The 27,985-nt window shown below is 28.6% G+C and overlaps 1 protein-coding gene across 3 annotated transcripts; it reads left to right on the top strand.

The window, feature by feature from the left end:
- Nucleotides 1-15: 15 nt before the first annotated feature.
- On the top strand, nt 16-25,898 carry LOC129984805 (uncharacterized). 3 transcript variants are annotated; one of them, XM_056094762.1, is made up of 6 exons: nt 23-82; nt 4,156-4,317; nt 13,539-13,677; nt 18,608-18,744; nt 21,249-21,396; nt 25,641-25,898. In XM_056094762.1, exons 2-6 carry the CDS (start codon nt 4,236-4,238, stop codon nt 25,882-25,884), a joined length of 750 nt encoding a protein of 249 aa, XP_055950737.1. In that variant the 5' UTR covers nt 23-82; nt 4,156-4,235; the 3' UTR covers nt 25,885-25,898. The 3 variants fall into 3 exon arrangements, with proteins under 3 accessions (XP_055950739.1, XP_055950737.1, XP_055950738.1); XM_056094764.1 differs by lacking the exon at nt 4,156-4,317 and having other exon boundaries at nt 16-82; XM_056094763.1 differs by lacking the exons at nt 23-82; nt 4,156-4,317 and adding an exon at nt 9,670-9,741.
- Nucleotides 25,899-27,985: the final 2,087 nt, after the last annotated feature.

Here is a 27,985-nt window from a genome sequence, read left to right as displayed (position 1 = left end):
TATATTTCCATTTATGTTTATTGTTAAATTGATATGGCTTTCAATGTGTGGGTTCTGGCGCTAGTTTTGTTTATTCTTTTAGGTAAGGAACTGAAATATATTTTAAATAGATTGAGCATATTTTGTGATTATCTTTGAAATCTGTTGATAATAACTTGGAATGCTTTCAGATATCTTTTTAGCTAGCGAAAAGTCGTGATCAAAAATAAGCCCAGCGAATATGTGGTGCGCTCGTCGCGATTTACCTTTTACCCCTTAATTTCATCTAAACATCCCAAAGCGCCTGAGTCGGGTTTCTGTAGAAACGGGGCTTTACGGGCGAGTTAGGGCTCTTTGGTGTAAGCTTAAATTATCTGTCTTCAAAAATAGGGAATTCTTATTTTCGATCGATTAGACCATTGCAATCCTAGTGGAATGTTTAATTTTGTTAATTAATTATTTTTAATTTTTTTTATATGTTTTAAATTGAATTCATTTGTTATCATTTAATATAAAATGGATTTATTTCCTTTGAAGAATAAATCTCCTTTATTTGACTTTCTTTAATTTAATTTACCTTTGTTAAATTGATTTGGTATTGATATTGATATGATATTAACAAATAGTCAAAATACGGAGTTACTAATCCGAATATATTTTTTAGTTTCACGTAGCTTTGAAGTTCTTTGCAAAAATTATCTATATACTTATAATAAAGCTCAATGTGTGTGTGTGTGTGTTGGCGCTCTACAGGCCAGACCGTTTGACCTACAGCTACCAAATTTGGTACATGTATACCTTGGAGGTTGGGAATGTGCAACTGGGGTTCCTTTTTTCGAATTTTTAATTACAATTTTAATTATTAATTAAAAACTAACTTTCTCGCCAAAAAAATCTTCTATTTTCCCCACCGCCAACTTTTCCGCCAAAAAAATCTTCCATTTTCCCCACCGCCAAATGAGTAAGGCTGCATTTTTTTTTCTCCCAACAGTAATGAGGCTAGGGTTAACATTTTTCGGCGGATTATTTCAAACGATTCTGTTTATTTTCTTAATGTTTGATTCATTTAAAATTAAACATTGTTAATGAATCGATCTTTCAGATTCATTCTGAAGTACTTTTGAATTAAAATAAAACAGAATAAAGGAAATTAAAAATTTCTAATCCGCTTAGCGTTACCCCAACTGGCGTAGAAAAAATCACGTATTTGCAATACGTAACTGGCGTTGAAAATTCTCGCATGCGCATTGTGTTCTGAATTCCGCATTGTGTTGACAATTATTATCAACGGATGCGCACTGGATTTAAATTATTTTTAGGTTCGTTGTATGCTTTTGTAATTAAATGTATTTATGTTAGTTATATATATATTTTTGTATATGCTTATAGTTTTAAGTACATCTTTTTTTAAGTAGTTTTATTAAACCTGTTTTCGACCGATTATTTTAAACGATTCGTTTTATTTTCTTAGTGTTTGATGCATTTAAAATTAAACATTGTTAATTAATCGATCTGCACATAATGAATCTAAGAAAATTTTGTTGACAAATTCTTGAGATATTACATAAATTAAAAAAGAATTCTTTGTGTCCATAAAGTTTAAACGCTGAGTGACTCTATTTTCAGTAATCAGATTATAAAAAAAATGCTTTGTTTCAGTAAAAAATATTATTATATTAATTGAAGATTAATTTTTTCCACTTTAATTTTTTAAAGCATAAATTCTACGAGAGATAACAGAAAATTAGAGAGATACATATTACGTTATGACTGAAGACCTTTATAATATTATGAATGAATTATATGACAATCAAAATTTGAAGTTTTAAAATATTTTGATGAAGAAGCTATTAAAGTAGGAATTGCATAAAATATTTAATTATTAAAATTTTAACGAACATTAAGATTGGCAAACCGGCTGGTCGCCAAAGGCGGCTAGTTTAAAATAAATCTGTGAGAGTTTTGTTACAATGTTTTAGAAATGGCTAATGCGAAAATAAATATGTTTTATTAATTGAGCTATAAAAATCAGAAATTAAAAATTTTTATATAGGAAAAAGCATGCAATCTGAGAGATAGTCATGTCGAATATATGCCTAATAATATTATATAATGGTCACATTTAACGAAGACTTTACAATTTTGTCATCTGTTTAGAGTACAATTTCGACTTAGGAAAAATGTTTCATTAATTTAATTTTAAGACTCCAGGATAATTTATATATAAATTCAATTCTAATTTTAATTCTCACTATTTAGCATTTAAACCTTGAAAGACAGATATATACATGTAGACGAAGAATACTCAAATGATTTAATGCTTTATATTTTGTACTGTTATTCATACAAATCACGCTATTTTTAATCTGTATTCTATTATATTAGTGGTATAAATAAGATCTTTCTTGGAATATGAATTTTTTTTAAATAACTGAGAGGAAGAATCAATTGTCGCAGTCGTATTTTTTAAAATATAATTAGGATCCTATGATCCGTGTCAAGAAATTACTTGTTTTCTTAACCCTTAACTGGGGACGTGTGGTCTGTGAGACCTCTAGCGATGGATTTTCTGTCAATCCTATTCTATTTTACCTCAATTGAATGGATTGACCCTGTAGCTTCTTGTTTTATGACCTTGAATACACGTGCACTTTTTCAACCGATTTCAGCAGATGCTTTTTAAAATAATTCAGTTATTTCTTCGAGCGCGGTCTCTAAGATCGCATCTCCCTGTTAGTGTTGCAGTGATAAACAAGACTTAGCAGATGGCACTAAAATTTGGGTCCCGAAATATCATAATGTTTACTAATCCTGTTATGAAGCAGTGCTCCAGACACTTTTAAATGAAGCAGAAAGGGATTTTAGTGATAAGGATAATTGTACAGAAGAGTTTTTCGACGAAAGTTCGTATTCAACTGATTTTGATATGTATGTTCAAACAATTAATTTTTTCAAGTGATAATGTATTTTGAAAAATTTATAAAATATATTAATACACCAAGAGATATATATACAGAATTTATAGGTTGATTTTTATACTAGTTCTTAACAGGTATATTTAAAATGCCCTAGAAAACCGTGCTATGAAAGTCACGCAAACCGATCAAAAAAGGACCAATTTTACCCATTGTCATTTTTTTAATTTTTCATATAATTGTTGAATTTTACATTATAATGTCTTCTATATACCTTCATATACTGTAAAAATTAATATGATTTAAAAAGTAAAAAGTAATATGCTTTTTCAAGAATATTATTTATTGTGACATGTCATTTGAGAAGAAAATGTATGTTCCAACGCATTTGCTTTTTTCAATGATAATATATTTTGGAAAATTTCTAAAACATATCTATATATCAAGAAAAATATCTGAAAAATATATTGGCAGTTTTTCATACTAATACAATTATTAGAAAATTTGATTTGAGTGCAAATGAAATGCGGTCTCGTAGACCGCACCTCCCCAGTTAAGTCCTAAAATTTCACCTCCCCAGTTAAGGGTTAAGAGTGACATGGCATTTTGTTCCACCTAGTATTATTTATTAACGGAAATCCATTCAGTTAGTGTGTGATAAGATATCCAACAATCCATGAATGGGTAGCAACATTTTATGTCAAAATAAAAGCACGAAAAGCTCTTGTAGAAATTGTAGAAATAGCATTCACAAAATAACAGTTGCTAATATTAACAACACACATTCAAACCGGTTCTTTAAATAAATAATGAAAAAGCAACAATCAGTGCATATGACCAGAGAGCAACAAACTTAGCAATCGGGATTCCAAAAAGAAAATTCATCGGACTAAATCACCTTAATTGTCTCCCTTTTCTGTAGTCTCCGTTAAAAGATACCGAATATTCAGTAAATGTTTTAAGAATTTCGAACCGTAATAGATATACTGCCAAAATTCTTGAATTTTCTGGAACTTTTATTTTTATTGCCAATTTTTTTGTCAAAATTGCCAGTCACTGATCTAGAAGCCATCCAGTACCCGTTAAAATTTTAAAAAAATCAATTTTCCATACTGTAAGACAAGCTGCGCAGGAAAATAACAATACATATTTTAAACAATAACGTTATATATATGTAAGCATCCTATTGAATAAATTTTTGTTCAATACGTTTATCAGAAAATTTCTATTTCTGTAGCTTAGTATTTTTTTTTCTTTCCAGGTGGAATGACTTGGTATATAATAAATCGATGCGCTGATGGTCGGTTTTCTTCAAACCCAGTCTAATTATAACTTTTTGTTATGGTAAAGGAATATATCAAAACTGAAGGAGAAATCAAAGTGGCAATTTATCTACTTCATCATAGTTCAATGTACTTCAAAGGTAAGAGAACACGCTTATTTTTTTAACCCTTAACTGGGGACGTGCAGTCTGTGAGACCGCTAGCGATGGATTTTCTGTCACGCCTATTCTATTTTTAGCTCAATTAAATGGATTGACCTTGTAGCTTCCTGTTTTGTGACCTTCAATACACGTGCAATTTTTCAACTGATTTCAGCAGAGGTTTTTAAAAATATTTCAGTTATTTCTTCGAGCGCGGTCTCTAAGACCTGTTAGCGTCCAGTGATAAACAAGGCTTAGCAGATGACGCTAAAATTTGTGCCCGAAATATCATCCAGTTTACTGATCCTATTATGAAGAAGTGCTCCAGACACTTTTAAATGAAGCATAAAGTGATTTTAGTGATAAGGATAATTATACAAAAGTGTTTTTCGATAAAAGTTCGCATTTAACTGATTCTGATATGTATGTTCAAACATAATTAATTTTTCTAGTGATAATGTATTTTGAAAAATTTATAAAATATATTAATATACGAAGAGATATATATACAGAATTTATAAGGTGATTTTTATACTAGTTCTTTACCTGAATGTTTAAAATGCCCTAGAAAACCATGCTATAAAAGTCACACAAGCCGATAAAAAAAGGGCCAATTTTACCCATTGTCAATTTTTTTTATTTTTCATATAAATGTGGAATTTTACATTATATTGTCTTCTATATACCTTCAAATATGGTAAAATGAAATATGACTTAAAAAGTAATATGCCTTTTCAAGAATATTATTTATTGTAACATGTCATTTGAGAATAAAATGTATGTTCCAACGCATTTACGTTTTTCAATCATAATATATTTTGAAAAATTTCTAAGACATATCTATATATCAAGAAAAATATCTGCAAGATATATTGGTAGTTTTTCATACTAATACATTCATTAGAAAATTTAATTTCAGTGTAAATGAAATGCGGTCTCGTAGACCGAACCTCCCCAGTTAAGTCCTAAAGTTTCACCTCCCCAGTTAAGGGCTAATTATAAGTATACACAAATACAAATACTCTGCAATATCATACAAAACATGCCGCTTCATAGAAGGGAGAATATAAATTTCGTTTTTCGGAGTTGAAAATGAAGGAAAATACCATGCCTCACCTTTACCATTTAATCCTAAGATTTCATAGATGTTAGATCTAAATCTAAAAGGATAAAAGACAATTAAAAATTACATACTGATGGAAGATTCCCAATAAGATATCACATGCTTAGGTTAAGCAGCTGGAGTGCCCCAAACTTTCTCGAATATTCTCTGATAAACTTACCATATCACAGAACGCCGTGCATAACATTTACATACAATAGCTACGAAATACTTTTTGGCGTGAATTTAGTATTTTTACTGAATTTATCGTGTCATCTTTGGCAAATTATTTGGCGGTTAATTTCTGGCATGCGGTTAATAGTATCCGAAAATCGATTTACTGCTTTAAACACATTTTCTCAGCAGATTGAAATAAAAATTTGATACAAAACGGCATATGTAGTCACAAATTTCCGTACCAGATTTGATTTATTGAAGTCACGCGGTTTTGAATTATCATGTTTACATGTTTCTGGAAGTACAGACCGACAGACAATCAACCCATTGTTGAATTTGGCTCAGAATTTGACAAGTGTCTACGCTATAGATGCTAAGCCTGTTCACCGAATTTTTTCTAACTATTCTCCATATTTTGTGGCTATCATGTTAGCTTATATTCAAACATACGGACAGACGAGGTATCTTTGAATAGATTTTACTCAAAATTTTATAGCAATCTGCAAATTCGGTATAAATATCATATACCTTATTTCATCCGTCTATCAAAAGCATTTTTGAATTTTCTTTGTCACAGACAGACAGACGAACATTTTCAAAAGATGTGTTTTTTGAATTTGTGATGAATAGCTTATTGCTTTTGTATCATGGTCATGTTACTGGACTGCGAACCACAAGGTCCCAGGTTCTATCCCCGCTCATACCAAATTCACCATTAATTCATGGAAGTCTAAAACGTGGAGGTTCGTTAAAATCTCCAGTTCGAATCTTTTCACGATTACAATACTTTTATTACACTGCTTTTACGAGAAAGTAAAAAATAATATAATTTCGTAGTCTAAAGTCACTAATCAAATCTGAATTTTAAAGGATTTTATTTATCGAAATTTGGTTCAAAATTTGTTATTTATAATGATCAAATTATCTTTCTGTCTTCTATAGCAAAGAAGTTCTGAAAAAATGAAAATTATATTGTTCCACTGCTACCGACAATTTTAACTGAGAAGACAATATACCAACTTGGAGAAGATTTTTAACCTTTCAACAACTTCCCATTAAAACGTCACAACAGTTCCATCAATATTACTCTAGCTATTATGTTCAGGGGTAATTTTCAAATGTAATATGTGCCTTAGAAGTTTCCAGCATGAAAAAAAGAGATGAAAATAGTTACAAAATGTTATAATACAGAGATAATGTTCAATAAAATTTATAAAAATACTGATTTTTACTTTCTACAATAGGAGGCATTCAAGGAGTCAATCTTTCAAAATATTGGAAATATTGGAATAAAAAAATTGGAATTAGAAAAATTCGAATTTCGATTTTTTATACCTCCCTAAATTAAAAAAACAACACATTCTTGGAATTATGACTGTCAGTTTGTGAATACGATAAAACGTTTCAAGGCACGTATATCTTCCACCACATTTGCGAATTTCTATTAAATTTTGAAAGAAATTCTTTCATAGAATCCTTAAAGGAATAAAAGTGAATAAGAAAATCATAAAACATAAAGATCTAAATGGGCAAAATTTGTTTTATAGTTTTAGCATCAAAAGTTTCGATTCCAATGAAGTTTTAAACCAAATATCTGTAAAAGAATGGACCACCTATCTGCATCTTCGCATGCATTTAAAAGTGATTACTTATAACTGTAGCAACTTAAAATAATGGAATTTGAACACGTCATCTTATTACTAATTGTAGTCCTGCCTCAAAGTTTGGTTTAAATCGGTAGGAAAAAAAGACTTACAAAATATATTTTTGATTTTCCTCAATATAATACGGAACATAAAACTGTCTTGTACATGACTCAGAAAATAAAATTTGGAACACTCGTTGCGTTTTCGCCTGGCCAAAGTCATCTATTTTATGCGAGGGAACAGGTACTATCAGCTGTATTAGAGAGCAGGCCAAAACATTTTTGATGAGACTGCTTTTGGTTAGTATAAGTTTTTTTAGCGTAAATTTGTATGGATGGGGCTATTTTATTTGAGACTAACTATTTCAGAAAAACATTTTAATTGACTTTCAAGCCACCCAGTATTTCAAATAAAATTTGTAGAGGCATATATTAGTATCGGAAATAAAATTTTAAAAAAAAGATTGATCTTTCGAGTAAAGAATTCTAATATACCCCACAATTTGCGTGTGCCTGTGTTTAGCAAAGGAAAATTATGCATTGATTCTTCTATTCGCACAAAGACCTTAAAAAGTGAGAAAAATGTGGAGAAACAAATTTTTTTATGATTGATTTTTACTTATTATGATTTTTTCAAATAAGTTTAAGTACTTCACTTTGGGGCATTATAATATAGAACATATTTTAAGAAAATAACACTATTTAGTATAATTCGTGAGCCCAGTGGCTAACATGTCGGTCTCGACAAGCCATTCCTTGTTTATTCGCCGTCTATGTTTACTGTGGAATTGGTTTAATAAGATGTAAGCCATCAAGGTTGGTTGATGCTGCTAATGTTGATTTTATGATTGGTAACTACAGTTCGCTGAAGTCGGATAATTAAATATTACTAATGATTTAAAATTATTTAGTCTATTTTAACCTGGAAGTATTTACCAATATTGATTAATATATAGATTCAATTTTTTATGAATATTTTTATCTTTATCGTTTATCGTATGTTACAGATATTATTATGAACATTCTCTATTATTTATATGATATTTTGAATTTTTAATGTTTTTACTTTATTGTAAAAATCAAAATTTTTAAAACGTACATGAGGAATAATAAATAGTATATCTAAAAATTATTAATGAACGAATTGAATTGATTTTATTTTTTATTAAGGTGTATATACACACTAGAAAATTTTTTAAAAAAATTTGACTTTAAAAATCCAGTTTTTTCACAGTAGGTTATTAATATATGCTTAAACTCATTTCAGTGAGAAAAAAACCATACTACACTTATTATTAATTAATTAAATAATATTTAATGAGCTAATTAGCTTATTTTTTGAAGCATATCTTAAATACTAATTCGTACAGACACGCAATTCTAGTTGGAAATTATGCCTAATATTAGTCTTTATGTTGTATGTCTCAATCAAGTTATAAAAATATATAGATTTTTTCTATCAACGATGAATAGAAAAAGCGAGATTTTTTATGTAATTTTAGCTTTTAAATAGCTATTAAAAATTTATTTCTATAAATATAACTTTGATTGAGGCACAAAACATCCACTGTTTCATACAGATTCTTTTGATATTTAAATAATTGTATTTGGTTCATTTCTTGTTGAGTTATGATTGTTTGAAGTAAGCAACATAGTGGAAAAATATAATTCTTCATAAAATGAATATAAAAAACACCGAAACTAGAGTTTTTAGTAAAGTACCTCAAGAAAAATAGTTATAACTCGAGAAATATTCCGAATATTGACAAAATCTTAGTATCGTTTGAAAGCTAAGGAATCAGAGAACATATTTTGAAGCCATAAAAAAACATATTCGATATTTTGAACGATTTTCGAAGTTTCAAGTGTGTAGGTACATCTTAGTATTAGTTATCAAATTCATAATATTTTTGCAATCAATTTATTGACCATACTAAAAAATCAAATAAAAGTCACACCATATAAAATTTTCTTCAATAACTATACTATGAATTAAGAATTTTGCTATATCAATTAATATCAAAATTTAAACTTGTAAAATGAAAATAAAACTCGTGAAAATGCTATTTTATGATCCATTCATGACACGAAGATTTATTAAATAAACGGAATTCATCTTTCTAATCGAATTTCAAGCGATTTTTATTCTTAGATTGATTGATTTTTAAACAAAAATATTTTTTGACATTTTAGAAGAAATGAATTGCAGCTATATTGTTTTCGTTAAAACAAAAGGAGAATTTCTCAAGATTTACCTGGTAGAAAAGTCAAAATTTATCAAGAAATTTCATAATCATTTTCCTCCTAACACAAATATAACTGGTCGCTTGGTACATTCTGAAGTCATTTATATTCTTTCAAAAATACGCCATCGCACACTTTCCGTTTTTCTACCAGTTTAATCCTTTACTCCAAGATTATTCTGTTATTCTACTTAGAATGCTTTCAGAAATATTTAATTCATATTTCTTTTTCTTAATGATTTTCATTTTCCTAAAAGGTAAGATTTTTTTCTTATTGTATTCCCATTAGATGATGAATTAGCAAGTTAATTTTTGTAATTAACTTTTAATTGGTTAATTGCTTTAAAATATTTTTTTGGTTTATTTAGAATTCTACTTCCGAAAACCATATATTTCATATCAGAATATTTTTTCTGAATTTCTTATAAAATGCAGCGCCTATAAATTTGCTGTAACATGCAATAAATGTTCGTCTGCAATAAGGCAATCAACCATTTCTCGATATCATACAATTATTTAGCCTTTAGACTTTTCATATACAAAAAAGTAATTTCAAACTCCATTTTGAGATTGTAAATTTATCTACATTTCTTTATTTATTATGGTTGTGATTTTATGGCTTCATTTCCTTCTATTTCAGATGCAAATTAAGAAAATCATTTATTACTTTTAATTAAAAAATAATCTAGTAAATAAAGGAATTTAATATAAATAATCTTTCATTAGTGTGCTCAAAAGTAAAAAAAAAATGTTATTTTAATGTTATTAAACAAAATTAATGTAGAAACTTATAAAATGATTGTAAGCAAATTAGGATTTTTATTGCATTCATAAAATATTTTTATTGTAAATGGACATTAAGGATTTTTTTCTGGTGATATTCATTATGGTTTTATTTCATTATTACTACATCCAGACTGTCATGTGTAATAAGAATTTTGTTTCGGCCACCAGATTTTTGTTATTAAATAATCTTTCCCAAACTAAAAGTAAATTTTTAAAAATTATTTTTAATTTTCTTTGTATCTTTAAATTTTTAATTGACTATATGTATTCCAACTTTATGTGAAAATAATTATAAAATCTTAGTTTTTCCCTCAAATTCGTAATTATTTGGGAGCCTTTAATAAGGTATCAAAATTTAATTAAAAATTATTCAATCATTTGTGGTATAAGTTTCGAAATTACTAAGACATTGTATTATCATAAGGAATAATTGCCTGCACAAAATTTCAAACCTGTAGTCGTTTAGAAAATAAATGAATATTCAACTATAAAATTACATCTTAAAAAAATATAAAGATGTCAATTCAATCCTAAATTTGTAGAAAAGAGCTTAATAGTTATACGTCATCATTGTAGAAGTTAGAATAAATAATGTTTTCGAAAAATATTCGCTTCAATGACCGATAGAGAAACAGATCCCTTTAAGATTGAATCTTGCATTTCTATAATCACCTTGAAGATACTTTTATCCTCCTTTATATGACACGGGCAAATTTATTACTAATATGGAAAGATAAAAAAAATATCGATGAGACTCATGTTTATTTGTACACATTTTTCTTTTATTTAAAATGAACGGAAAGCACTTTCTTTCTCTCTGCCAAGGCGCATGTTTTAAAAAAATGGATTATAATTTTATTCATTAATATAAACGTTAACGTATTACAAAGTGTTATTTAACTGTATTTCTATAATGTTTGTAAAAATGGAATATTGCAATATTCTCTCCTATTTTCGTGTAGCAGAATTCTGACATTTTTATGTTTGTGACATATAAACCCAAATAAAATATTTTAATTATATCAAAAAATTTTCCAGCTAAGCCTCTTAATGTATAATTTATTCTTGAATCTAAATTAAAATATAGAAAAATTGGAACTGAATTTCAGGGAAAAAAATAATTACAAGATCCAATAAAAATCATAACCAACGATAAAAATGATTGAAATACTAATGTATATAAAACTAAAAAGGTAGAATAAAGTTAACAAAAATATGTTTTTATTGCCGTACAAAAGAGTAATATATATATATATATATATATATATATATATATATATATATATATATATATATATATATATATATATATATATATATATATATATATCAAATGAAATCTTCAAAGCATGAGTATAGATAATAATACGAGTAGAGAATTAGATCACGATGAATATCATAATAAAGAAATTATTTAATATTTATTAAAAATTATAAATTATTAGGAAGGTTATTAAAATACAACCTATTTGCAGAATTTATATTAATGTCCCAATGTTTTCACAGGTTTTTGCCTTTACACATAAATATATATCGTGGTTTAGTGTACTGAAATGTGTTTTCTTTCAAATAAATTTATTTATATTTATTATTCTGTTCAATTTATATAAATGAAAGTAATTCCAATAATATTAAAAAAATATAAATTACTTATTTCATGCTTATGTCGTCTAAAACATGCCTATTCAGGAATATCCGATGTAAAGTATACTATGTTTAAGTATTTAAAATTAATTGTTTGTTTTTTTTAACTCAAATGTCATTTGTTAAAAACAGTCATATCCAGTAGCTTTAGAGTATTTCTACTATAAATATCCTTAGCAGATTATAATTTAGTCCAAAAGATCTCCAAATTTTGAAAAATAAATTATGAGTACAGTAGAATTTTCCTACATTAACTAATGCAAAACGAAAAAGTTATGAACACTCTTAAATAATTACTTAGAACTATGATAAAAAGATGAGGTTCAGAAAATTATGCTATGGTATTCAGCAATTTGTATCCGTGTGTGTAAAAAAAAGTTGTGACCTATATTCGAAGATAATGCTTTTTTTTTCTATGCAATATAAATTAATTTTTATTATTGAATGCAAAGTACTTATGAGGCAAACTAGTAATGATTCAAATAAAAGAATCAATTTATATTAATAACTAAAATCACAAATTCAGATATTTTAGAAGTAAAATTTCATTACTTGATTCAACATGCATTTAATGTTAATTTTTAATAAAAATATTAAAAAAATATCAAAAGGCAAATTAAGAAAATTTAAAAATATACAAAGGGCAGAACAAAATTCAGAAGTTTCTAATCGATCATCTTATTACTAAAAACGGTATTTATTTAATATCACATTATAATAAGGTTTAAATCATTTGCATCAATTTTTACTAAGCATTTGCTGTATCAATTACTGCAAATGCTGAGCCAGAAATGGTACATGAAATAAAGGATCCACTTTTGCCTACATTGAATTAATACATGATGCTCAGCCAGATAATCAATGGAAATATTTGCCCTCGTCTTCATATGAGACATACAATGAATGGTACTTAGACATTTATCGATAAAAAAAATTTAAGTTCAAATTTTTACAAATAAAAAAATGATTTCTTGTACCATTTCAGTATAGGTCAATTCTGATCTTTTATTGCATGTATCATTCCAATATAGACCAAATCTGATCCCTTATTTCATGCACCATTTCAATATAGGCCAAATCCTGTCCTTCATTTCATGTACCTTTTCAATATAGGAAAAAGCTTGCCCTTCATTTCATGTACCATTTCAATATAGGCCAAAGATGATCCTTTATTTCAAGTGCCATTTCAATATAAACCAAATCTAGTCCTTTATTTAATGCACCATTTCAATAAACATCCAAGTTGTTCCTTTATTTCATACACCATTTCAATAAACATCCAAGTTGGTCCTTTATTTCATACACCATTTCAATATACATCAAAACTGGTTCTTTATTCATGTAACAATTCAGTGTAGACCAAAGTTGGTGCTTTATTTCATGTACCATTTCAGTACAGTCCAAAGCTGTTCCTTTATTTCAAGTACCATTTAAATATAGGCCAAAGCAAATTCCTTATTTTATACATCATTCCAATAAAAGTCAGAGCTGGTCCTTTATTTCATTTCAATGTACGATCAAAGCTGAAAGGTACTGTATATCTTTAAAATTCCAGCATACATGTTGCAACAACCAATATTTAAAGCTATTCAAATTTGAAATTATATATTTTTTCTTTATTTAGATGCTACATCAGACCATATTCCTGATTTTAATGATTGTGGAGCAACCAACATATATGACTGCTCACACCTTTATCCTGCAAAGTTAATAGAAAAAGCCGGAAATAATCCTACCAAAGAAGATCTCGAAGTGATTTGTCCGTAAGAAGTTTCAGAATTTTTTTTTTTTAATTTGAGAAAACCTATGACATTTATGCAATGAGTTTTAATGACGTTTAATAAAATGCTTAAAAAATAATAAAATAACGTTTTATAAAGCGTTAAATAAAATGCATTTTTCTTTTAATAAATAAGGATTTTTTAATGGAATTGAAATATAAATGTTATTGTAAAAGCAGTAGAAAATGTCCAAATACTGCTGGAGATTTAGAAACAATTAATCGTATATCAAAATCAAGAATATCAATTGATAGTATAAATTTTCTACAGACTTTTGAACTTTTTGTTTTTACAAGGAATACTTTCAAGATGAAATTACTCTTATCTATGTTTACCAATAACTAGGATTTTTTTTTGTTAAATTGGAAGACACAATTTCAAATAGAAATTCAAATTTTGAAGGCCATATTAGCAAAAAGGTTGAACTGAAATAGTAATAAAGGAATTGAAGAACTGAATGCAAGAATATGTTAATGAATATAAGAAATTCTTAAATTTAAAATTTACTGCTTTTTATTATTTCCTTCAATCATTGTTCTTCTGAAACAGCTGTAAAAAGCTATATTTCATCACTTTAATTCCAGAAAAATAGCGATTGTATCACTGAAATTATTAGAGTTTCATTGGCATGTTTATTGCTCTATAACCTTGAAAATCATCTCAAATAGCATGTTCTTTCATTCATGTATTTAAAAGTTTGTTTCTTTTTCAAGGAAGGACAATCTACACATATGTTTCATTTCTACATGAACATCACATTGCTTCATGAAATTCTTAGGTATAGTAATAAATAAGCTAAGTTTCTTCATCACAAAACTGTATCAACAGTTGTGTGATGAAAAACGTACTTTCAATACAACTCAGAGAAAAGAAAATAAAATAACTGAATGTTCTATGAGCACAACAGGATCAAAAAATAATACAAAATTTAAATAAAAGTGGAGTTGAATCTACTGAAGGGTGTTCAAGATTTTTCGTTCAGCATGGTAACATGTTTAAGTGAGGCCGAGATAGCCTGGTTGGTAGAGCGTCCCTTAGGTTGCGAGTTCGAGCCCCGCCGGCCGAATTTTCCCCGCATGCTTGGTGGCTGACACGCGTATAAATCTGTCGTGGTCACAAAGTCCTCCTTGTCGAGAGTAATACCACTGGGGTGCTGGATCAGGGGTGATCGTTCTCTCATTCAGGTCTTAATTACGTTCTGTGGATGAGTGAATGAGCTGCGTGAATGAAGTCCGCCCCCGTAAAATGGATTGTGACGTGTGTGTAGCTAAGTCGTTCTCTTGTCTCTAGATGGCGCTACTGTAGAAACAAGAGGCATCCCCCCCTCAGGCTTAAATCGGTTGTCTTCGAACAGAGGGCTTGTCCATGGCAAGTGCCATAAGAAACAACAACAGCATGTTTAGGTTGGCAAATTTTCTAGAAAGTGAGTGATGTAAAAATTCAATACATTCGACAAGATAGATCTTTTTATCCGAACGCACCACATTTAGCATATAATTACATTTTGATCAGTAGATGCTTACTAAGAAAGGAATTTTCAAAAAAAAAATTGATTTAGTTTTCATCTAATTGTTTTTTAAAGACGAAAGGTTGATTTTCTTCAGGTTGATACAATCTTTATTTTTATTTTATTTTAAAATTCAAAAACTAAAATTCATTTCATTGTTACCGTTCTTCATTTCTGTTCAATTCTTTTATTTTGTTTTAATAAATTTCACAAATTAAATTCAAACGCAATTGTAGCTATGAATTTCAAAGCTGTAATGAAATATAAACTAATTTTTATTTTCTCCTGTTCTATAAGAAAAGAATAGTAATCTTCAAAACATTCAATCTCGAGACAACGATATTTTGACAAATCTCTACGTTTCAGACGTTACTTAGTTCGAAAAACACATTTTTAGAAATTTCCATCTGTCTGTGACAGAAATAACTCAAAATCACTTTGAGGTTGGCGGCTGAAATTTGGTACACGAACTTTACACTAAGTTTTCAGATTTCTATAAAATTTTGGATAAATTTTGTTCGAAAGAAGTTCATCTGCCTGGTAGTTCAAAATATGGGTTAACACGATAATTATAAAACGAAGAGATGTAGATACATAAAATTCTAACCGGCTTTAGTATCTATAGCTGTTTGTTTCTCAAAAATTACATTCACACGCTTTCCCCATTGTTAGTACAATGATAACAAAAAAAAAAAAAAAAAAAAAACCTTTTCATGGCATTAATTCTACTGACGAAATTTGACTTCAACTTTTATTTTCATGAAACTATTCTTATATTGTCACTATTTCTGTTCATTGAGGATTCTAATAATCAATATGGATAGAATACAGGTGATGTATTCTAGTCAAACGAAGGCAAGACACTGGAATCAAACTTAAGACTTTATCGTGCTTCAATGTTTTCGGATTAAAGGGTTGAACATTCCTCTCTTTAAAAAAAATTATTATTCATACATATCATACATAATTTTAAAAACCTGTCCTAAACTTTCAAGATTCATTTCTTTTAGTTTCGTTCCTTTTGATTATCATTTCTTCCTCAGAATCTTCAACTTTTAAGGATCTTCATCCATGCATATATATATATATATATATATATATATATATATATATATATATATATATATATATATATATATATATATATATATATATATATATATATATATAACAAAAACACCATCACAGAAAATGCTCCAATGCAGCAAAAACAGAATATTTAATTCATAGCGGTTACTGTCCCTAGTGTATTTTCGCAATTCATTTACAAATTCACCTTGTGAAGCTACGATGAAGTGACAGTTTCCTGAGTGATATCAATTGTTGTAAGAGGTCTGCAGTCCACTTTATTATTTACTCACCTTGAACGTTACTTATCTGCTTTTCATTGTCTTTAATAATGATAAAAATAATTTTAAAAAATTCTTAGAAACATATTCCATCCATCTGCAGAAATTATTTCCTTTCATTCATAGTTATTTAAGCTATTAAAAAACCTTTTTTTTTTCTTTTCAATAAATATTTGGTTAGTAGTAAGAATTTATTCCAAACGAATGTTATTAAAAGCATCATTGGATATAAATTTGCTAATTTTATTTGAAGCTTCGAAAATACTAATTGCCTTCGTCTTGGAAAGATAAGTATCCTTAAGCCTCAGAAGAGTTAATAATCTTTACTAATAACAATGATGAGTGCGTGCGTGTGTGTGTGTGTGTGTTGTGTGTTGTGTGTCTGTGTATTGTGTGTCTGTGTATTGTGTGTTGTGTGTGTGTTGTGTGTGTGTGTGTGTGTGTGTGTGTGTGTGTGCGTGCGTGCGTGTGTGTGTGTGTGTGTTTGGACTTACAGCTACCATATTTGGCTCATACATTCCTTGGAGGGTGAGAATACGCAGCTGAGAGAAATGTATGCTAAATTGCAATTAGAGTTTTAATGAATTAAAAATTAATCTAAATGTTGGTATTTTTTCGTGATAAATTCCGACATTGCTTCAAAAAAAATTAATATATTTTTAATGACGTTATTTTAATAGTCGCGCAGATATTTCTTGAATTAACTTTCTTTTTGCTTAATCAACAATAAATTACATTATTGCCTTAAAGCTCAATCAGTTTTTCATCGTTTTATCAAATATGTTATCGCATGCTTTTCATTCTTTGTTGAAAGTTAAAGAAGAAGGATTCTGTTTAATGTCCTGTATTTTACAAGATAAATACAAAAGTGTGGTTACTATACGAGGAAATTTAAAGATAAATTAATCCTTTAATTAATTAATTAATTAATTAATCAATTAAAGGATTAATTAATTAATTAATTTTTGACCCTTTAATAACGCTGTGATGCCATGAACATAATCTCCATTAAAAAGATTCGTTTTGAAATTTGGCACATCTAGAATTTGGAGAACACAAATGCACACTTTGCAGCAGTTTTTTTTAAACATTTTAATTAATTAAAAAATAAATAGAATTTTGTCGATTATTCGAAACAACTTACGATTATTATTTAACTAATTTTATTGCACAAAGATAAATTTTACACTATTTCAAAAAATAAAAAAAGTCTTTTTTATTTATACTAATTTAATTATTGTGCTAATACTTCATTTATTTTATCATATTTTTAATTATTACTTTTTTCCTAATCTCAAAGAATAGATTACATTGCTTTCGTGAAATTCAAACTGTTTTCATTGTTTATTAAAAACTTTAATCGTGTTTAACCCTTTCTAGGGCCGTGGGAAGTATGCTTCCCACCAAATTTATCAATCTTTGAAATTATGTAGGTTGGCATAAGTTCTGACAATTTTTTTTAGTAAGTCAGAAACTTACATGCTTTATTTCTTTATCTCAGACAAAATGATGTGCCTTGATTTGTTACTTAATTATTAATTAACCAATTAATTAATGAATCAAATTAAATTAATCTAATAAGCTAAATTAATCAATTTTCTTATTTTAATTTCAAGCCTAAAAATATTTTAACATAATATGACTAGAAAAAAATGGCCCTTTAAAGGGTTAACAATGCTTTTCTTCCATTGCTGAAAACTAAGACGGATTCTGTTTAATATCTATATAGTTAACAAAATAATTATAGAAGTGAAGTGACTATACCGGGAAATTTAAAAGATAGATAAATCTATATTTGTACTTTTAATAGCTCTATGACATCACGGAACTAATATCCATTAAACTATTTCGTGTTCACAAGGAAAGGGACATAAAGGAAATTAATATAATTCATCTTTAATCCCTGATGATTTTATGGAATTATTATCATAAAAGGACACCTAAGCAATTTAATTTAAAATAAATATATTAAGTTTCCAAAGCGAACCATCGGATCGACAGAGGCTATTAATATTGGAATATATTTTAAATGACAAATTTTATTTCTTTTTTACAGGCACTTGCTCATTTTCACCTTATGCCGTGATACCTACGTCCAGAATTGTGCCCATCCGAGTGTAGTACATCAATTCGAAATCAAAGAATTACAACTTTATATAGAAATCTGTAACCCGAATTCTGCTATACGTACAAGTAAGAAAAGAATGACATGAGTTGATTTTATTTTATTTAACTGTATTTGACGCATTGTTCTTCCTAGATATTTGTATTCCGTAATCTCCCACACGAGCAGGAAAAGATTCATATTTCACCGATTTTATTTGATTTCTTAGATTTATTTTAGATTTTTGAGCCTACATGATAGCTATTCTGAGCCAGATCACGTAGTTTTGAGGCGCGGGTTTGATGCGAGAAACGAATTAGATTTTCCTAAGTTTTGCTCCCCACCTACGTAAGCATGCGATGCTTAGGAATAGTAAAGATAAAAGAAAATTCCACAGCTAGTTCAAAAAAAAAAAAATTTGAAAATGTGCTTTAAAATTATTATGGGAGAGTCATAATGACTTTTACAACCCGAAGAGTTGGATAGTATAAACTTGGGTTTTGAATCCTGGCTTGTGTCTTTTATAGGAATTGAATATTTGTTAATTATATGGTAGATAAATTACTTAAAATGAATGTGCTACAGAAAGTATAAATACTTCACTGTATTCATAAATAACCTTTTAACGATTAGAAAAGCAATTATTTCCTTAATTCGAAAGTATCGGATGCGTATTTTCAGTGATAAAACATCAACTGTAGCTTCTTGCTCAGAGGTAATTTTAATTTTTCTTGATGGCTGCTAGTAAGTCAGTAAGATTATAGTTCTATATTTGAACACCTTGTATAGCGTCAGAAAAGGTAATTGGAAACGGTGACTATAGCAGACATCAAAGAGACCTTAGTGAGCTGCGAAATACGGGTCGTTTTTAGAAGACGGAAAATATTTTTCATACTTTTTTTCAGTGTTATTTTTTAACACTTGTTTACTTTAGTCGCAACTAGTTTTAAAAAATTAGAACTAAAATTTTTCTAAATATCAGTATTTTTTCCTTATATCGATTAGATACTTGCCGAAATACATATTTCCACGGTATGTACGATATGTAAGAGTTAAAAATAAAATTCAATTTTTGTATTTGTATTTTCTTCTTACAAACAGTTTAATGCTCTCGATTACCATTGACATTTTTATTGCGAGGATAATTGAGAAGAAGCTTTTAATGTAACCTAACCTAACCTGTGACCTAATGTGTAATGTATAAAGCCTACATTCTTCATATATTTGGTATAACTAATTATATAATATGAATTGACACTAATGATTCGTAAGTGGGAGCGTTCTATCTAGTCACTACTAATTATTATTTTAAGTCAAATCAGCGACTGACATTTTTAATGAATCTACCATATAAGCATTAATTTATCTATAAGAACTATAATATATCTACTATATATATGATTTTTCAAATTTGAAAGTCTATTATTAATAATGAGAAATCATTTCAAGTCGCTTAAATGTGGGGAGGTAGCAGATGTAAAATGTTTGGAAAGAAGAAACCATGATACTGATAAAGAAATTAAAAAATTCAAAATCATTATCAACAATTATTTTGACTTTTATCAACCAGAAACGGTGGTCATAAATATGAGGAAAGGAGCTTTGCTCGGAACATACGTGGCTGAAATAAAAATGTATATTTCGACATATAGCATTGAAAAATCCCAAAATGAAAATCCTGCATTCATTCGTCGGCAGGATTGATTGAGTTCAAATTGGCCAAATGAATGCGACAAATGAGAAATTTTTTTTGTCTACTAATGATAATTTCCAATTAGTTATAATTACCGACAGATAAACTATATAATACTATATCCTATCGTTGAGACAGATTTTTTTTTGTAGTTAAAATATTTTTTCAGATTGTGCAAATGTTAAAATGAAGTGGGATATCTACTTTCCAAACTTAAACCTAATCCTTTTAAAGCACATTTCAAGATTTAAAATATCTTCTTCTCATGTGTCAAAATATTCAGTTATTTCTGTCTTTCTAAAAATTCAGTTTCAGACTTATAGCAGCAAAATTGGAGGAAAAAATGGTTTAAATTACTTTAAATTAAAAACATTGAATAGATATGATAGCTTATATGTGATACTCAATGAAATAGAATGTAATATTACTTTAAAACAATTTAGGGTAATGTGTATAATATTTTAGAACAGTGAAACGGATTTTGACATATTTCGATATAGATCTGAGCATTTGAAATATATTCTCTTCAAATAAGTTCTTCACTGTGATCAGAAACGAAAGCACGTATTCTCTGTTATTCTACAGCCTCTCGAACATTTAGGGTAAATATAAATGACTCTGTAACGGAAACTGATTAATTAATAAGTTAAATTCAAAAATAAATGTTTAATGAGTTCTGCATATTATGATTATATACTCATATAACTTATTGACATGTCTCATATGATCATTTTAAATTGGAAAAAAAAAACATGGCATCTGCAAAATTCGTTCCCAATTATTCTAATTGGTTATATATTCTTCTATTAGATATTATAATCATTTCTAACAACAGTTGATTAGTAAACTGTTCATATTATCACTGCCTGCTGTGCTGATATATGGTAACTTTTATTGTAGAGTATTTGGAACATCAGTCCTGTTTCAAGTACTTAGATACTGATGGATACGAGTTGGAATGCTACAAAGCTGCTCAAAAAGCCTACAAGAATCACATTAGTGAGCAAAACACATCCATTAAACCTCATTCCAATCATGAAGCTTGTCTGTAAGTATAAAGTAAAACAGTAGCTGCAAAAATACATAGAGTTAGTTTAAGAGTATTGAATATAGAAATTCATATTTTGATTTTTTTTGTTCAAATACTGAAACATTCATTAACATTCTTCTCAAATACTGAAACATTCTTTAACATTCTTCTCAAACACTGAAATTTTTTTAACATTCTTCTCAAAAACTGAAACATTCTTTAACATTCTTCTCAAATACTGAAATTTTTTTAACATTCTTCTCGAAAACTGAAACATTCTTTAACATTCTTCTCAAATACTGAAATTTTTTTAACATTCTTCTCAAATACTGAAACATTCTTTAACATTCTTCTCAAATACTGAAACATTTTTTAACATTCTTCTCAAATACTGAAACATTCTTTAACATTCTTCTCAAATACTGAAATTTTCTTTAACATTTTTCTCAAATACTAAAACATTTTTTAATATTCTTTTCAAATACTGAAACATTCTTTAACATTTTTCTCAAATACTGAACATTCTTTAACATTCTTCTCAAATACTGAAACATTCTTTAACATACCTTATGTTAATCTCTCAGCAACATTATCCACGAATTCCAGCATAAATTCTGTTAATCTTCCAATAACATTACACACGAATTCCAGCATAAATTCTATTACTCAACCAATAACATTATCCACAAATTCCAGGAAGAATTCTATTAATCTACCAATAATATTATGCCTGAATTAAAGCAAAAATTATGTTAATCTATTAGCAACTTTGTCGACAAATTCCAGCATAAATTATGTTATCTACCAACAACATTAAACACAAATTCCATTATAAATTCCGTTAAGCTACAGGCAATATTATCTACAAGTTCCAGCATAAATTCCTTTTATCTCTAAGCATTATTATGCACGAATTCCAGCAAAAAATGCAATTAGTCTACCAGCAACCTGCTGAGTAATTGCAGCATAAATTCTGTTAATCTATTAGCAACTTTGTCGACAAATTCCAGCATAAATTATGTTATCTACCAACAACATTAAACACAAATTCCCTTATAAATTCCGTTAAGCTACAGGCAATATTATCTACAAGTTCCAGCATAAATTCCTTTTATCTCTAAGCATTATTATGCACGAATTCCAGCAAAAAATGCAATTAGTCTACCAGCAACCTGCTGAGTAATTGCAGCATAAATTCTGTTAATCTATTAGCAACTTTGTCGACAAATTCCAGCATAAATTATGTTATCTACCAACAACATTAAACACAAATTCCATTATAAATTCCGTTAAGCTACAGGCAATATTATCTACAAGTTCCAGCATAAATTCCTTTTATCTCTAAGCATTATTATGCACGAATTCCAGCAAAAAATGCAATTAGTCTACCAGCAACCTGCTGAGTAATTGCAGCATAAATTCTGTTAATCTATTAGCAACTTTGTCGACAAATTCCAGCATAAATTATGTTATCTACCAACAACATTAAACACAAATTCCATTATAAATTCCGTTAAGCTACAGGCAATATTATCTACAAGTTCCAGCATAAATTCCTTTTATCTCTAAGCATTATTATGCACGAATTCCAGCAAAAAATGCAATTAGTCTACCAGCAACCTGCTGAGTAATTGCAGCATAAATTCTGTTAATCTATCAACAGCAATAACCATGAATCGTCTCAGTTTACAAAATGACTAGACTTTTGAACAGAAATTTTTGACCCTCTTAGCGACAAATAAAAAAATAAATTTTAACTTTCCTTATTGGCAACCGAATCCACTTCAAAACAAAAACATTCGTATTTTATCCTGTTTCAAGAGTTCGCTTTGAAGGGAGTACAATCAGTTTTTTCCCCCATGCTTTGAATTTTATAGATGAAAACAACAATAATTTATTTTTCCCATTGCTGTTTCTCGCTCTTAAGGACATGTTTGACAATTTCTGAATGTTTGAGATTAGCTTTACAATAGTGTGACTAAATTGAGCTTGAAAATGAGTTACTTATCATGAAAAACAATTAAAGTATGAAATTTTTTGTGATGCTTTTGGAAATAAATATTACGGAAGAAAATATTTCTTAATATTAAGTTGAGTTTGATTTGTTCAAAACTGACGCTTGAAAAAAAAAAGCTTGATTAAACCTGATTAATCTGAAAATTGAATTTATTAAGAACGGAAATAAGTAAAGAGAAGCAAGAGAAAAATCACAATTTTTTAACTAAAGTTGTCGGTAAACATTAACAGTGAATATCTTATCTGTGATAATTAATAAATAAACTACGGGAATTTCCATAAATAAAGTTATAAATATTGTAACTAAAATGAAATATTTTTTAAATTAGTTTTGATAAACAAACAATATATAACAAAATTAATACAACAGTTGTAAAATATAATTTAAATTATAAAAGTACAATTTAGAAGGAACTTTTTTAAAATTTTGTAAGAAATTTTTTAAATGTTTTTTAAAGCAATATTTTGTATAAATATATAATTTTCTAATAAATAAAGAGACTTAATCCAAAGTTTTTGCTACATTACCAATGTAACAAAATTGTATTTTGTGTTACATTATCATTGCCAGTGATTTCAAAAAGAAGTTATTCATACTTTAATTATACCAATAAAACATGGGTATTATATGAACTTTGTTTTCCGACATTCTATTTGCGGAGACCGTCCAAAAAAAAATTTAATTGCAAATGAAGATACACTGCGGAACCTCTCAACGGCCACCAACAGTTTCAAACAAAACTATCCGCTCCGAAAAGTTCTTATTTGTGGAGGGCGAAATACTTATTAAAACAAGCCTTTGCTCATTATTTCTGGTACAGTGAATTTTGAGACTTACCTGAAGAAAAAAAAAACTACTTCATTCGAAAGATTTAAATTTTTTTTTGAGAAAAAAAAAAAAATACAGTTTGTATTTCCTTGGATCTTTCAGCTGCTTGGGAGGAAAAAATTTTTTGTAGTCTTGTGCTTTTTTTTTTTTTTTTTTTTTTTTTTTTGCTGATAAAGAAAATCTCCAATCGATTTCTTGGTAACTGAAAAGAAGTGGATAAAAATATCATTAGTTATTCCCTAAGAATTCATCAACATCTAATCAATCATCAACACGTAATTTGCTTTAGATGTTGATGAAGTTGATGAATGATTTTTGACCATGTACTGTACATTTTTTTTAACATAATAGTGTTTTTTTATGTTTCCTTTTGGAAATATTTCGTGATTTGTAATTCTTTTTTTATCATCGCGACAACAATCATACTGAATTTAGTGATAAAAGTGGTTGAAGAGGTGAAATTTGCCTACCATTATCCCAAAATTCCTTTTTTTTTAAATAAAAAAAAAAAACTTTTCCTTTGTTTATGGTTTGCCGATAGAAATAATTTCTTTCACATAAAGTATTTGTAGTTCGCTCGATCTTTCCTTTAAAATTGGAGCTCCAAAAGAAAAAAATCAATGCAAGATCTGAATTGCCGCCATTCAGGCAATAAAGTGTTGGCAACCCTATTAAAAACACCATTCAACAGCTGATTGCAACAATCGAGCGTTACATGATACAATAATGTGTTAACGCGAGATTTGAATTAAATAAAAAACACAGCCTTTTTTCTTTAAATAGCTATGTTTTTATTGAACCGTTAAGTACACAAGATAGGCTTATATATGGAAAACACATAAGTGAAATGGCCTCCACGGCTTTGCTGGCACATGCGCACTCTTTTGTCGAAATTTTCCATGACCATTTTGTATAAATGTGGCTACATCTTGTTGACACAGCGTTGAATTTTCTCCTTCAATGGAAGCGTGCTTGTAGACTTGCTGGCACAGACCTATGCCTTCAAACAACTCTATAATAAGAAATCCAATGGAGATAAATCACACGATCTAGGAGGCCAATTCTAAAATTTTTCAGCTGTGGCCACCAGATTTTCATTATTTTTGAAATATTGTTCAACAATGAAAACACGTTTTTCTATCGTGTAAGTTCCATTTTTACTAATCCTAAACTATCAGCTGTCCATTGGTTTTTTTAATAAGGTTGCCAACACTCTACTGCACGAACGGCGGCAACTTCACATCTTGCTTTAATTTTAGGACACTCTTTATATCAATATTTGTTCGCAATACAACACAGATTCCCAGTGTTAATGCTCTTTTAAGCTATTGTCATTGAATTCGCCTTAAATAATGCTAAAAACTATTAGCAATATAAACTCAAAATTTTATTAACTTTTTCACAATTTTTTCTGAAGGGAACTGGCCTACACATACTGGTGTGCTGGCATTGAAGTAATGAAAGAATGCGGCGAAGAAGCATACAGAACATTCCTCAAAATTGAAAACATGAGGCCTCTTTCCGATGTATTAAGACTGTATTGTTCTCAGATAAATTTCGAACTAGAGTTCCTGTCTGGTTTTTTCCCATCTGTAGAAAACGCAAAGAATGATATGTTACAAATGATACGTTCAAATGATGCTGACTATCAAACTGTGTAACAACCTTGAATAAAAATTGCTATTTGTCGTTTCTTCCTGTATTCTTTGTTAAGAGTTATGATACGAATGCAATCGAATTTATGTCATTAATAACCCCTAAAGGGACACCTCAGAAATGAGGATGAGAAACTTTCGGTTTGGTGATTCCTTCTTGATACCCTGGTGTGTACAAAAATGGTGGAGGTCGGCTACCTCCTACAATGACGGGATGTGTTCCCTACGGGAAGGGTTGTACCATGGCCGGTATTGACCCTTAGGACACAACCATACATCAAGCCAGTATTGCTGTCACGTACCGGATCGGTCCATTAGATTTAATCTGAATGGCTTTATTACGTCATTAATTATTACGACAAATGCGACTACAGCTCAAGCCAAGATAGTAAAGTAGGATATCGAATAAGTGCCCTATTTAGTATTTAACCATTTGTGTTAAAAAGATGAGCCATACATGTCGAGATTCTTTTGTCACAAAATTGCTAACGAAGGGTTATATATGTTGGCAGGCAATTATCGCAGAAATAAAAATGACGTTTTCGACCCATTAACTAAGATTACTTGCAGGAGCAGAGTTTATAAAAATGCAATCTTAGATTGAAATTAATCCATTAAGAAGATCTATATCTTTTCCGATTTCTATAAGGTGTTGGATACTTTCTATAGTCTCGCAATGAGTTAGTTACTGCTACTGGATTGTTTTGACAAGCTCATCTGTGAATCTTTGGCCAGCGCAAGTGATTAACGATCGCTAAGTTGCGAAAAGTATAAGAGCACCAGTTGGTGCAGTAGATCATTGCAGTAAAAACAAAAGGACAGATCTGATATATTTTTTTTATTTCTATCGAAGATATAATAATAACAGTAACATAAATACTATAGTAGGGGAGAAGTAGTTGGTTTTGAGTTTCAATATATTGCAGATTAATGAAATTCAATCTTTAATGAAATTTAATTGCTCAAAACAAATTAAACGTATAAGAGTGGCTATCGAAAATGATTTATTGAAATATGTATGCAAATATTCACTTGAGTTTCATATCGGAATATAAAAATTTTTTTGACACTTTCTGGTCCTTATCATAACGGTATTCTGCAAGAACAATTCTAGTAAATAGAGACTTATTAAAAGTGTTATATTGGAATATTCGATAAATATTTCTATTGTATCCATTTTTTGCACGAGGTGACAGAAAATATGGGCTCTTACGGCATTTAAACAATGTAATTGACTCGAGAAAAAAAACAAAATTATTAAAATTATTGATGTCAAAAAAAATTAATCATTCAATCATTCATCTTAACACAAAAGGATTGTATTTCTCACAGGTTGTCTTTGGTGACCAGGTGATTTACCGTGGATATTGGTTATATTTAATTTCAGCTAAATCGTTTTAATATAACTTCATGTTCATAATTCAGTCAAATCGTCAGTCATTAAAACTGTTTTAATTACCTTACATATGTTTTGATCATTGAATACATAATACGTTTTCTTGGAAATTACATATACTTGATTAGGCATTCATATCATAGGGCTATTAAAAACTGTGCGATTTAATTATTTTCACAATTTTATGATATTGTAACGTTGCTTTCTTTTTTTGTCTTATACAGATTGTATACTGATATTTATAGACTGTCTACTCTTAACTTTCTATGTGTTTTCATATGTATTCTTAACAATATATAGATTGTCTGGTCTTATTGTGGCTTAATAACTAATTTCTAAATGGTCTGAGATAGACTAATAGTTCCTTTTACAAACATGCTTTAAATTACGGGATAAATTATATTTTATGTTATTTTAATCAATATATATATTTATATCTATCTATCTATCTATATATATATATATATATATGTGTGTGTGCGTGCGTGCGTACGTGTGTGTGTGTGTGTGTGTGTGTGTGAAAAAGACCTGATTTTTAATATTTTATATGTTGCTTGGGTCATATCGGTCATAGTAAAAATTCACTGATACTAAACAATACTATAAGAAAAATTGCATCGTTTAACGATTAAAATTAACCGAGTTACAGTTTTTAAGTCTAAATTGGAATCTATTTTAAGAAAATATTTTAAGGAATAATAAATATATTTA

The sequence above is a fragment of the Argiope bruennichi genome, chromosome 9 (genome assembly GCF_947563725.1).
Source record: "Argiope bruennichi chromosome 9, qqArgBrue1.1, whole genome shotgun sequence".
NCBI classification, from domain to species: Eukaryota; Metazoa; Arthropoda; class Arachnida; order Araneae; family Araneidae; genus Argiope; species Argiope bruennichi.
The sequence above is the reverse complement of the archived record's forward strand: the minus strand, read 5'-3'. Positions and strand labels throughout refer to the sequence as shown.

Bases quoted from the DNA above. Each gene is read 5' to 3' on its own strand.
- LOC129984805 (XM_056094762.1), top strand. From the start codon at position 4,236: ATGGTAAAGGAATATATCAAAACTGAAGGAGAAATCAAAGTGGCAATT. The intron at 4,318-13,538 runs GTAAGAGAACAC...TTCTTTATTTAG, and splicing joins TAGTTCAATGTACTTCAAAG to ATGCTACATCAGACCATATT. The intron at 21,397-25,640 runs GTAAGTATAAAG...TTTTTTCTGAAG, and splicing joins TCCAATCATGAAGCTTGTCT to GGAACTGGCCTACACATACT.